The sequence below is a fragment of the Oryctolagus cuniculus genome, chromosome 1, assembly GCF_964237555.1.
Source record: "Oryctolagus cuniculus chromosome 1, mOryCun1.1, whole genome shotgun sequence".
Lineage (NCBI taxonomy): Eukaryota > Metazoa > Chordata > Mammalia > Lagomorpha > Leporidae > Oryctolagus > Oryctolagus cuniculus.
The window spans coordinates 92,638,144-92,651,675 of NC_091432.1; the positions used below are offsets into that span (position 1 = coordinate 92,638,144).

Below are 13,532 nucleotides of genomic sequence, written 5' to 3' on the forward strand. Positions count from 1 at the left end.
CATGTAATGGATAAGGGAGAAGGTTTTTGGGGTTCCTATCTCAGCTCTGCCATTAATTCTCTATTTGCCTATGCGAGTGATTCAACCACTTTGAGTCTCATTTAGCCAAGTTCCTGGCATGTAATAAGTATTCAGTCAATGCTATTATTATTGTTAAATATCTTCAGAACCTCACCATTGAAACTTCTTTTTTAACATGTTAGAAAAGCCCGCTTCTATGTGTTTATGTAGTGATGAAATTTGTGATCCTGTATAATGCTTTCATGACAAAATCAAATAGCAACATAATCATCCACAACACCTATTTTTCAAAATGCTCTATACACATTTTCAAAAAGAGTTATTTCCTTTTTCTATATGAAGAACACCATTTTAAACTTGAACAGGCAACTTAAGCATCTTTTCTGCTAAATATGTACCTCCTATGTACTACCGAGACACTTGTCATACAAAATGTCAGCAATTTACAGAACACATCCTTCCCTTAAACATGTAGCTTGTCTTAAATTTAACAACTCTTTGCAAGTACTGTACAGTCAAAGGCTATTGTGTGGCAAGAGATAGTTTTCATGGCCATAACACATCACGTTGCAATGTATCATTAAGGTTCTACTGTATTATCTGGGCCCTGTGTTAACAACTAACCACAGTAATGACATCTTGCAATGCTTTGTTCACTTAAGGCTTCAACCTATGTGCTACAATATATAGCTTGCCTCTGAAAGAAGCAGTAAATAAATTTTACATGTGACACTACCTAACCCTTAACTGGAAATCTTTTTAACATCACAGCCACAATGCTGTCAGTGTTTAGCACAGTTTTCTCATAAAAACTTTTGAAGTACAGAAAGCAGTTACTATTGAGACTATATTGTCCCTACTTATCTTTGCTTTATTGAATCATCTTAAACATTTCTGGTATATTTTATTACTGAAACAGCCTAGCAACCAGTAAAAAAATCATAACACATCTTGTGATAATGTTAACTCAGATAAAATGAACCCTTCCATGGCTCCTGTCATTGGTGGTTCCTATTCCCAAAAGTGGAGAAGAGAATGAAGCTAAATTGAGAAAAAGCAGGCAGCCTCTTTCCATTGTAATTTGCTCCAACCTCCCCTGGAGAGCTGACAAAATCCATACCAACTAAGTATATTTCCTGGACTCTCTGCTCAGGAAGTCCAGGATCTTTTCTACTGATGTTCTACTGACGAGGGATTTGTGCTGAACCATGGGCCCTTGAGTCACCAGTTACCATGTTGTGCAAACTTGCCCCCAATTATTTCATTAGCCCCATAGTCATTTGACCTCACCTCTCTTGAGTTTTTTGATCACTTTATAGCAGTAATTCACCATAAATCAAGACCTGTGAAGCTCAGTTGTTTCTTTGGTCTAGTAAACCCTACACACAATACCTTTTCTTAATACTTATTTCTTTAAATCTTCAGCAGTATGTTCTACATATTTTCCAAATATATTTGCTGAATGCATTTAGCTTGCCACCAGCTTGTTTAACATGTATTATTTCAGCTACTTGTATCAAAGTAGAAAGAGCAAGAACTTGTTTACTGGGACTTCTATCTGTCACTAGTACTTAGGAACATGCAAAGGGGGCTTCTAAATTTTTTTTCATTGGATTAAGTGAAATCTGTGAATGACAAAGACCTATATCACATGTCCTTAACCACTGCTGACAAAATTGTAGCACTTTGCTTCAGGTTCTGAGTTCTACATTGTCTTAGTCCATTAGGGCTGCTATAGCAAAACATAATAAGCTAGGTGGGTTATAAACAACAGAAATTTATTTCTCACCATTCTGGAGGTTGGGAAGTCCAAGAACAAGGCACTGGATGATTCGGCATAGATGGTATCTTCTCACTGTGTCCTTACACGGTAGAAGGGGTGAGCTAGCTCTCTGGGGGTATCTTTCATAACAGCATTAACCCAAAGCATTTGTTCTCGTGACCTAATCCCTTCTATACCAGAATACCTGAGACTGGGTAATTTAAAGAGAACAGATGTGTACTTGGCTCATAGGTCTGGAGCCTGGGAAGTCTAAGACTGGGGAGCTGCATCTGCTGAGGGATTCCCTGCATCAACACACGGTGGAAAGCAGAAGGGAAGCAGGTACATGTGTGTGAGGGGGAGGGGAATGGATGGTTTATATGTAACCCACTCTTGAGAAAACTAGCCCATTCTCTTTAATCTTTTAATGGGGGTGGAGGTTCCACCACCCAAATACCTCTTAAAGGCCCAACCACCTCTCAATACCATATCATCAGTAATTAAATTTCAACATAGTTTCGGTGTGATCAAGTGTCAAACCATAGCACTCCCCCACTTTGTTATAATTGTATACAGAAAAGTTCAGTTCTTCATATCTTTCCAATTCTGGACTGATCTTTGGATAAAGAAACATTCACTAAAATGCTCAGTTTAACAAAAGACCAACAACTGTGGTCTTTACTGTTAACACAAACACTGCTACAAAGTACAATTAAACTAATTTTTAAAATTTAGTGCTTTCATCTAATGCTTAATCAGGCTTCATCCTTTCCCACTTCAACCCCAATAATTACACACCAGAGTCAGTTGTTTCCCATCTTCCATAATCCTTGGTGCCTACCTATCATGAATTGTTTCTATTTTAATATTAATATTGTGTTCAAGTATCTTTTTCACTAAGTTATAAATTTGGCTTGTTAGTGAGTTCCAACATATAACACAAATCCTGGCACAGAGAAGGCATTAGGTTGTTTTTGTATGAATGTATAAATGAGCAGATGAGTGAGTGAACTGACATATTACGATGTTCTCAAGTCTCAGAAGTTTCATCATACTCAAAAGATTATATTGTTTCAAAATCCTGGTGTTTATTATGTAAGCTATAATATTATGAGGGTACTTCAAAATGCTCATACAAAAATCTAAATAAAAAGCAGCTTATTTTGGTATAGTTTTTTCATAATACACATTTTTACATGACTTTTTTGAAGATTCCTCATTATAATTTGAAATCAACTACACTCAAAGAAGCCATATATTGGTTTTCAAGATATTCTCTCCGAGTCAAAGGCATATGATCTTTGTTCAAGTCTATTTCCATTGCCATAAGGATAATCTGTCCTCCAAGTACTACTTTCAACATCATTTCTGTATTTAATAAAGTAATCATGAATTTCCTACTTCCTTAGGTCAACATTCCTTTATCTGCACCCCCCAAATTAATTTCTCTGCATTAAATTACTCGAATAAACTTGGCTCCAATTTATCCACTGAAGGCATTCTTCTCAGTGGGCTATCCCTAGACTGTTTCTATTCCTCCAATACACAGCTGATGTATTAATTTCCTAAGGCATACATTGGAATATGCTCCTACACTGCTCAAAAATCTTTAGGGGGGTTCTTACTCCCTAACTATTCAGTTAATTGCAAACTCCACTTTGGTAAACCTTCTGTTTAATAATAATAATCCTCATCACTCTTTTAAAGCAGTGGTACCTAACTTTGAGGGGACAAGGGGGAGGAGTAATGCCTTTGAAAATTCCATGAAAGTGATCATCCTAGAAAAAAAAAACACAAACAATTTATATATAAAGTTACAACAGACTGTTTCTGGCTTTAGCCAAATTGTAATTGTTCTCATTCCATGCTTTGTGTTTATAGTACATTGTTAAAACTCTTGCTATAAAAAATCTCATGCACTCTCAGTAGCTCATGTAACATGCTCTCTTCTCCATAAAGATATTTTTTGTCTCCCTAGTTAAATATTATCTCTTTCCTTGAAATCAAGACTACATTCAGTTTATATTACCAATGTTATACTTGCTTATGGGGTTGTCTTATCTCTTTGATGGAATTAGAAACTATATGAAGTTAGGTATTATGATTCATTTATTTTTGTAGTCCTCTGCAGAAACCAACATGGTAATAAGAGTTCATCAAATATGGTAAGAATAGCAATAATGTTTATAATCATTTCATTTTGATTTTCAGAAATGCTACTTAGCAAGATGCCAGCAGGCACCACTCTCAACTCTTAACAATATATGAATTCATTGCTGAGTATTATGTCCAAAATCTCTTAGCTAAAACTTTCTAGACCAGGTTTGACTCAAAATTCAGAATCATATGTAGTTTAGAAAGATAAAATACAGCAATACTTCATAAATAAACATTTATGCAACAATATATACGAATATTCACACAGAACACAAAATCTCTATGTGTGTTTGCATCAAGCTTTGCTGTCAAATGAATGCAAGTTAGGTATTGTTGACAAGTAACTAAAAAAACTTGTTTTCAGGGCTTTCCGGATATTGAGATTTCAAGTGAGTACTGCCGATCTTTGTCTGTTCTTGGCTGCATCTAGCCAGGCTCTTTTCCTTCATTCATGATGCAGGGTGACCTCGAATTTTTCTCCCCAATTTTCTACCATAAGGTTCATTCTATGTTAGTCTATTTCAATGTTCTAGAGTATCTGAAGAACAAAAGTGCTGTATTTGGCCCCTAGACACCTGTGGGGGTGAAGGCAGCTTACCTTCCCCCCCTTCTACTGCTTAAGTAGAAGCAGTATGGAGGAAAGTTGGGCACCAGGTTGATGTGTAATCATGGCCTCCTCAGTAAATACAGTTGTCCCTCAGTATCCATGGAATATTGGTTTCAGAACCCCCTGCAGATACCCAAACTCAAGGATGCTCAAGCCCCTTATATAAAATGGCATAGTATTTGCATACAATCTATGCACATCTAGGTTATCTATAATGTTTAATACAGTGTAAATACTTTATCAATACTCATTATACCATATTATATTAGTGAATAATAAGAAAAGTAGCCTATACATGCTCAGTACACACACAATTTTTTTAAATGTTCAAGACTTTCTAGTTGTCCAGGCACTGCATAAACTAATTACTTACCACTTCAGTTAGTTATGCACATGTTTATTGATAAAATTTCCCTCTTTCTTATTACACTATAAATTCCACCGTCAGGATTGTCCCATTCTATTGCTCTCTTATCAGCATCTAGTATAGTGCCTCCACATAGCAGGTGCTCAACAAATTAATTCATGAACTAATGTAATTAAGGCAATTTATGAGTAATGAAAACCTGTATAAAATAATATAGATAATATTACAATACAATTAAGTCCAACAATGCCTACTTACCCTAATGACTTATAATAATACATTACAACTCTGTTATAACATGTGTTCAACCATATTACATCAAATTTATTCATCACAAATGCTGTTGTGGAGTAAAATCAAGAAAAAGAGCATGTCAGTATCCGTTTATTATTTTGTTCACTTAGCCTAGTTGTTGCTAGCACTCGACTAGTCTCAGTGCAAAGAAAAGCCAATGAGGATTAGTCTTTTTTCGTAACACCGGATAACTTGCTTGAATTTGTAGGACTGGCAGGTCACTATTATTTCATCTCTTTGAAAGACAATTCCTCACCAATTCCTGGTTCACTTCAATCCAACAAGTCTAGATAAAGCAATACAATGAACTATTCAACCATTTTTTGAGCTATTCACTTTTTTGTTGTCTCAAATGTTTCACTTAGGTTAAGAGACGTCATCTCTCCCCACCCCTGTATCCTATTTCTTGAGTGGTATCTTTTTTTCTTTCCACCTATTCCATCTTCTGTCTCATTTCAGTTCTCCAGGCTGACTTCACAGGCTTTATCCTTTTGCACTACTAACTTGGAGGAGAGGGGGGAAACTGGTTCTTGAGCCTTGACTATGTCATGTCATTTTCATCCTAAATGTGAAGTGGATATAATTCATTCATTTGTATCACATCCTGCTCATCCCACCTGGTCTTATGTTCTCCTTTTTAAGATTTCCTTTTACCTTTCTAAGACAAGTCATCACCTGGTTCATGTTTTCTCTTCCACCCCTCTATTTCTCTTTGGCCATATTTCCTAACATGAGAAAGGATGTACAGTGGTCTACAGCAGTGTTTCTGGAGTCACAGCTGGTGGGGTTAAATACTGATGCCACCACTTCCTTAACTGTGATTAAAGCAGCTGAATGCAGGTCCCTAGTTTCCTCATTTGTAAAATGTGATAATAAGAATACCCACATTATCAGGAATAAGTTGACACCTGTAAAACACTAGTCACTGTCATACAGAAAGCACTTTATAATTTTACCACTTCACCACTACCCTTGGTAATGTTAGTATCTATATTGTTGCCTACTGATTTTCAACTTCTGGCCATACTGGCATCCATATGTAGCTCTACTTTGGACTAGCTCATTGCCCATCACATATCACTGCTTTACATTAGGACTTCAAACCTGGTATTTATGTCTAACTGTGATAGTTCTTCTATTAATCTTTCTCATTCCTGCAAACTCTCACACTTAAAAATCTCTCCTCAATCCTCAGACTTTTATTTATTTTTTTATAAACCAGGGGAGGTTCATATCTTCCATGAAGTCTTCCTCTATCATTCCAACCCACAACTACCTTTCCTCTGCCCAAACTCACAGACCTTACCAATCCCTTTCATGTTACAGAATTATTAAGACATTTAGTGAGAGCCTTTGCCTAAATGTTTAACATCCATAGATGTTATTATACTATAACACCATAATAAACTCCTTATATATAAAAACACCACTAATAGAGATGCTCACAATTATGGCCAGCATTCTTTCAAATACTCTATGTGTATTAACTTAATCATTATAGCAACCCTAAGAAGTACCTATGGTTGTTATCTTCAATTTAGATCTAAGCAAGAGAAAGGCAAAATCAGGGAAAGAATATCTTTGGCATAAATCAAAATATAACAGGTATACAATAATCGCTGAATGAATGAATTTACTCATAGTTTTATTACTTTGCTCTAGTTTCAGGAATGGCTTGTCAATCTCTATCTTAAGTTTCTCTTTGTAAATATAGTTGAATAGGGTGCTTCATCTGTACTTTTCAAGACTAAAACAATAGAACAGTGCCAACTGGAGGGGTTCAACAATTGCTTTCCAAGTATCAGTTGGGAAAACATCTTTTCTGGTTTTGGATGCTATGATGATCATAATGATGTGAAAGCACTTGTATTTCACAGGCATGATGCTCTTCCTTTCATATATGTACTTTATGAAGTAACAGAATTAAACAGCCATTTACCATATACATATTTCTTCATACCATCTCCAATTTATGAGCATTGCAATTTAAAAGCAGCTAACTTAGGTTTTTGTTTATTTTTGTTATACATTTTCCTTTTTTCTAGTTTTCCTTTTTTAAATTCTATTTTACTTTTTAAATAAACATTTGCTAACCTAGGTTTAGTAACAGTTACTAGCTAGTCCTGTGATCCTGAGAAACTCAAACTTATGCTTTTGGGACTTGCTTACCTATAAGAAAAACCAAACAAACAAACAAAAAAGGAATCTGGGTCAGAATAAATTTGTCTTTTGGAGAGTCCAAAGGTTTCATTCACTTGTAAGATTATAATATTCTGACAAACTGTAAGAGTAGAAGAAATAATAAGGCAGAGAAAATGTTCAAAAAACCAGCGTCAAAGAAAGATAGGGATGATAGCTCCAATTACCCACAGAAAACTGACTCTTCCACACAAAGAAGCTCCTTCTGCAACTATGACTAAATGATGTAGAGGAAAAGTAAAGGCCATGCTCAGTCACCACCCTTTTAAAAGTGTCCTCTTTTAACAGGGCCTCAATTATTTTAGAATGCAATTAAAACCCCTTGCAGCTGAAGATTTTCATACTCAGTTATATAAATTCATGTTTTGTGAACAAGAAATCACATTCTAAAATATAAAAAGCATTTTTTAAACGAAGAAGTCCATTCAAAGACCCCTGAAAGTGACAATTTGCATCCTTTCCTTCCCTGCTTATAATCAGAGGCCTCTTGGGACCAGAAAACTCAGAAGCAGTAACAAGAAAAGCCCACATTCAGTTCTTTGGTTCCTTGCTGAGGTGTGATCTCAGCACTCCAGTGGGAACCCTGAACTCCATTCAGCTTGTTACAAAATACACTTTTTGCAAGTACTAAAATGTGAAATGCTCTTTAAATGTATTTTTATCTTCCAATATAAATGTGTTGTTTAGTTTCATGTAGGTAGGAAGAGAAATTTAAAAATATTTTCTGTAAAAGTTGAAATACACTATGCAAATCAATCCAAAATGATTAAATAGGTATTATAAAGATTTGAAAAACATGAAAGTTGTACTTAAAGCAAAATTCCACCCTCTGTACATTTACAAAAATACATTTCACAAGAGAAAATAAAAATGTGTTTAAAATTACCATTACATATGTATTACATAAATGTGTGTGTAAGGAAAAGGTAAAGTCAGGTAGAAAATTTTAACTATCACATTTGATATGTGTGTTATAGAAATGTACACATATCTGTGCATTATCCATTTGAAATTATCATACATGTATTATATATTTATATATACACACATACATATCATGTACATATGTAATTTTAACTACTTCTGCCATTTTTCCTATGGTCATAATTTTAAAGTGCTATACATATATAATGGACATAAAAATAGGAGTAGAACAAAGTGAAAGTTAATAAAAAAAATAGTAGCACTGTCCTCAGGGTTATCGCTTATGTCCAACAGTGAGAGTGTTTGTTAAAGAATATACAAATATAATAAATATAATATATATATAAATCCAGCCACATTTCCTTTTGAGTACTACAATTATATCATCATGCTTTTTTAAGTTATGTAGAAATATCAATGTTTCCTAGAAGAAGCAAAGGATAATATCTATAAAATGTTGAATAGTTTCCATTTACAAGCAAACCAATAATCAGGAATGAGGGAAAATGGGCCTACCTTCCATTGCCCTTTTAAAGAAGACCTTACAGCTCCCACAGGTGAGGACACCATAATGACAGCCTGATGCTTCATCCCCACAGATCAAACAAATCTTCTGAGGTAGTGACTCGAAGCTGTACTGTGGGCTCTGACTGGCTTCTGAATCCGGCCTTGAAATGCAAAACAAAGTAGTCACTTTACCATCAGGTGCACTATTATCTTATAATAAAGGCTTCTTACATCAGCTGCACAGAGTAAATGCTGTATGTATTCACACTTGAAGAACATGCAGACGAAGCTGAGTGTAACAGACTACTGGCAAGTGGATTCCTCACACCTGCCAATTATTAGCCATTCCTCAGTAGCACTGACATAAAATAGTGTGCCATCTGATGTCCAAGAAAGCTATCAGTCTATTGGTTAAAAAAAAAAAATCTTTCTACAAAACTCCTTATATAGAAGCAGTTTACTCTCTGACAAAGGAAGTGCTATACCCTTCCTGTAGGCTGAGTGACAACAAACACGGGTCCCCTTTAGGGGCTTGTGGGCTAGCCAGGCTTTTGCACTGAGTTTTGAGAACTTACCCTGTAAGGATAGTTCACACAAGTAAAAGCATTTAAAGTACTGCTCAGCACACCGACAATGCTTTGTCTGTTCACCTCACATAAGACTACATAGTATTGATTCCATTTCTCCTGTATGTAAATTAAAATGTTTTTGAAAATAAATGAAGAAAGTGGTAGAGCATCCGAAACAATATGAGCATGCGGAGTACTGCAGGAATTGATGTATAAACCCACAATTTAAAGGTGCCACACCTAATTTTAACTTCAACCTAAGATTCATTCTGCAAACTAAACCGTTAACATGCCCAAATCCCTACGGAGGTTCTGGGGGACCACCCTTCCGAAGTCCCACCACCCCCAGGAGAGCGGTGCCTTAGCTCCTCTTCCAGACAGTCACGGTCAGTGTGTTTCTTCTAAGAAAAGAAGCATTTCATAAAACTTCCCACTCCTCCCACCACACCCTTTCCGCTCCGCGGGACGACAGCGGGCCTGCTGTGACGCTGCACATTTCAAAACAGGGTCGCACCTGCTTCAGAATCTCGATGACTGGGAGTTTTTTTGTTTTTGTTTTTGTTTTTGTTTTTTTTTTTTAAACAAGGGCTTCTGAGGAGGCATAGTCTACGTCCCTTTCATGTCTCCAAGAGTGAGGAAAGGAGGGCAGAAGGAGTGAGACAAATGGCCCCGGTGCCCGAGTCTGGGCAGCGTGGCCCGTCCGGGCAGCCCACCCCCCCAGGGCCCCCTTCGCGGAGCGGCCCCGGCCGGAGCCCGCCCTACAGCTGCTCCGCAGACGCGCCCGGGGCCTGCCCCAGCCCTCACCTCAGGTAGTTGAGATAGGGCGTGTAGACCTGCGGCAGGCCCTCCTTGAGCACGGCGGCCTGGTAGCCGAGTTGCGGGAGTCCGTTGAGGCCGAGCGTCGGGTAGAGCGCAGGGGCGGCCCCGGCGGCTGCGCCCGAGGCGGAGGTGGAGGGCAGGCCGTCCCGCGGGAGCAGGCAGGCGCCGGCGCCCGGAGGCTTGCAGGGCAGCGGCGCGAAGGGGCCCTGCTGGGGCGGCGCGCCTTCTGCCTTGTACAGGATGCACTCCAGGGTCGACCCCGACGAGGACGAGGAGGAGACGGAGGCACTGCCTGGGGAGGCCGCCACCGCCGCTTCCCCGGGTCTGGACGAGGGCACTCGAGGCGGCAGCGAGGGTGGCGGCGGCGCTGCCAGCTGGAAGTCCGGGAAGGCGGCGGGGTTTGCACCAGCCACCAGGTACGTACGCGGGGAGCGCGCCGCGGCCTCGGCGGCTTCTTCCTCCTCCTTTATCTTGAGGGCGGGCGGCTGGAAGTCGCCGTAGAGGGGGAACGCGTCATCTTTGGGCTCGGCGTCGGGCGGGTAGGTGCAGTCGGGGAAGTCGCCGCCCGCCACAGGGGTGGACGAGGCAGAGGGGGAGCCCCGCTGCGGGACGAAGGGGCTGGCGGCCGCGGCCCCGCCGTCGTAGCTCTCCCCCTCCAGCAGCTGCCTGGTGCGGGTGGCCAGGAAAGCGTGGTTGAGAGGCAGGATGGGCACGTGGATGAAATCCACCACCGAGGTGGCCAGCGGGGAGCGCCCAGGCGCCACCGGCGCGTCCTGCTCCGCCAAGGAGACCCTGGGCGCCGAGAAGCGAGAATCTTCCTTGGGGACAAGGGCGACGCCTCCTGCGGCCGCTCCAGACGCGACGGGGGCAGCTCCTCCTCCGGCCGCCGTGCCTCCCAGTGCCCGAGGTTGGCCCTTCAGGAGCGGGCCCACGGTGCCCTCGGATTCGGAGCTGTCCTCCTCGTCTACCTGCACCGCAGCGGGCTGCGGGGATGGCTTCACTGCCGGCCAGTGAGGGCTCCCAGAGGAGGGGAGCAGCAGCTGCCTGGATGGTGACAGTCCCCTGGGCAGCACCTTGTGGGCCGCTGCCGTCCCAGAGCTGTCGCCTGCCTTGTCCTCGGGTCGGCTCATGAGCGGGGCCAACACCCCTTTGGTAGCGGGGGCAGCCCGGGGGTCTTCGGGAAGGTCGGGGCCAAACAGGCACCACGGGCTGATGGCCTCGCAGGTGGCAGGGCTGGCGTGGCTCTGCCCGGGACCCGAGGGCGCCAGGAGCGTGTCGAGGACACTGTCCAGCAGGCCGCTGTCCTTTTCTGGAGGTCTCGAGCTGCTGTCTCCTGCCCCCTCCGGGGCTTCGACTCCAGGAAATGCGCCCTCCACGTCTGACAACGACGGTGGGTCCTGCGTCTTCCCGTCTGGGGGGTTCTGCCCCTGACAGGGCCGGGGGAAGAGCAACCCGTCCAGGGAGATGGGGATGGCGGAGACTACAGACGAGGCCTCTGAGGTCTGGCTCCCCTGGAAGGGGCCAGGGTCCGGGCGACCCAGGAGCTGGGATCCGACCTCGGTGGGGGAGGGCGCGCCGCCCGCCACGTGGGGAGCCCGAGGTTCCTTTGCCTTCAGCTCAGTCATGTCGACCTGAACTCCCCTTTTCTCCTCCCCCGTCTCTCGGGAGGAGGGAAAGGGCTAGGAGGAGGGGGTGCCGGGATATAGGGGCAGAGGGAGGAGAAAATGGGTGTGGGGTTTGGCTGGACCCGCGGGATCTCCACCTCCTGGGTCGGGAGGGGGCGGTGCCGGTCAGCTCTGGCCCTCGCCCTGCATCCTGTGGTCAGGGGCAGGGCTGCGGTCGCTCAGTCCCTGCGGCAAGTGGGAAGAGCAGGGAAAGGTAGTTGCAGGGCTCTCGTCTCCGATTTGGAAGTCCTCTGGCTTCTGTCCGAGCGCGGGCGACGCGGAGTACTCACAAGTCCCGCCCCGGAGTGGCTGCGGCAGCGCTTGCAGTTCAGTTAACGCGCCCGACTTCTCCCCAGGCTTCAAACCCGTGCACGCTGCGAAGCTCCGAGCCCCTGACTGCGTTCCGCTGCCCCTCTCTCTAGCACTCTGCGGCTAGCTGACCCTCTCGGTACAGCCCATTCCCAGGAATGGGCTTCTGCCGGCCCCCTACAGCGGGCCACACTGGTCTCCGCTGCTCTCTCGGTTCCCTGCGTTCCGGGAGGAAGAGCCGCCTCTGGTGCCAAGTCTCCGATGACAGGTGAAGCTCGTTCTCATTGAGAAGGCTCCCCACACACCAGAATCCTCACACACGCAAGTGCTACAAAGCTTAACCCGAGTAGTGACAGCGTGGACTGGCCCCATGGCTTTCTAACAAACGCCTCCTCCCTCTAGAGAGGCCCGCCCAAAGCCCCTCCCTATCCCAATTACGGACCAGAGCTGAAACTCTAGAGTTGATTTTCCCACCCACTCGTCTGAAATCAACTCCCAATAGCAGGTGCTTTGGGATGCAGCCCCGTAAGCATATGAGGTTTTGTATTAGTAGTTAAGAAGCATACCCAATTAATTGGAAATGCGAATAGATTCTGTCAGAAGCACCGTTTTTGCACCGTTTTCAGGATTCTGGTTTTATAGAGATTGTACAGAGAGAGACCTCTGGCAACATTGTCTTTTAGAATACATGCATCAGAGATGATCCTAAATCATCTTTAAGAGAGTCTCTCCCTTATGAGTCCCATGAAAGTGAGTGCTTTCAAATTTCTCTCACTCCAATCGACATGACCTGCTTCACTTAAGCAGTCCTTGATGTGACCAAAATTTGGAAGTGGGAGATGGTTGCTAACACCTTTCTACCCATGCAGGATGCTTGAATGTTGTATGCTGTGTCTTGATCTGTCTTACAGAACACAATCCAATTCTTAATAAATATTTAAGGAGTTTCCTTGATACTCTGTGCCACATCATAAGATTCCCCAAAGACTGCTTGAATAGTATTTTCTCCCTGCAATATTCTTACTCTTAGGAATTGTTGTCTTTCAGCTATTTAAACAGATCACCTCTAAATTCTTGAATACACAGCAGAGAAAGGTAAGTGTGGCAAAAGATAGGTAGGTAGGTAGGGAGAGAGAGAGAGAGAGAGAGAGAGAGAGAGCCATGAAGTAACAAGCTTGTGCCAAACCCAGGATCATTGGGTGTCCTGGCATCATCTTCAAGATAGAGTTAGTCATTTGGAAACCTCCTTGTAGGACCACCCCTGCTACTCACAATTTCTCTCAGCCAGAAATAGGAGGGTCTAGTGGAGGGCTCCAGGACTCCAGGATGGACA

The 13,532-nt window shown here is 42.7% G+C and overlaps 1 protein-coding gene across 3 annotated transcripts in view; it reads right to left on the reverse strand.

The window, feature by feature from the left end:
• PGR (progesterone receptor) overlaps window positions 1-12,619 on the reverse strand; it is a 71,564-nt gene extending 58,945 nt beyond the window's left edge. For 2 of the 3 annotated variants that reach the window (XR_517023.4, XM_017350681.3), the window contains exons 1-2: window positions 10,212-12,619; window positions 8,848-8,999 (exon numbers count right to left, since the gene is read on the reverse strand). Coding sequence is in view for 2 of the 3 variants with exons in the window: in XM_017350681.3 (XP_017206170.1) it covers window positions 8,848-8,999; window positions 10,212-11,851 (1,792 nt within the window). In the remaining variant the exon portion in view is untranslated. The remainder of the gene's footprint in view (window positions 1-8,847; window positions 9,000-10,211) is intronic. The other variant, NM_001082267.1, reaches the window with a different exon arrangement.
• Between the last annotated feature and the right edge of the window lie 913 nt (window positions 12,620-13,532).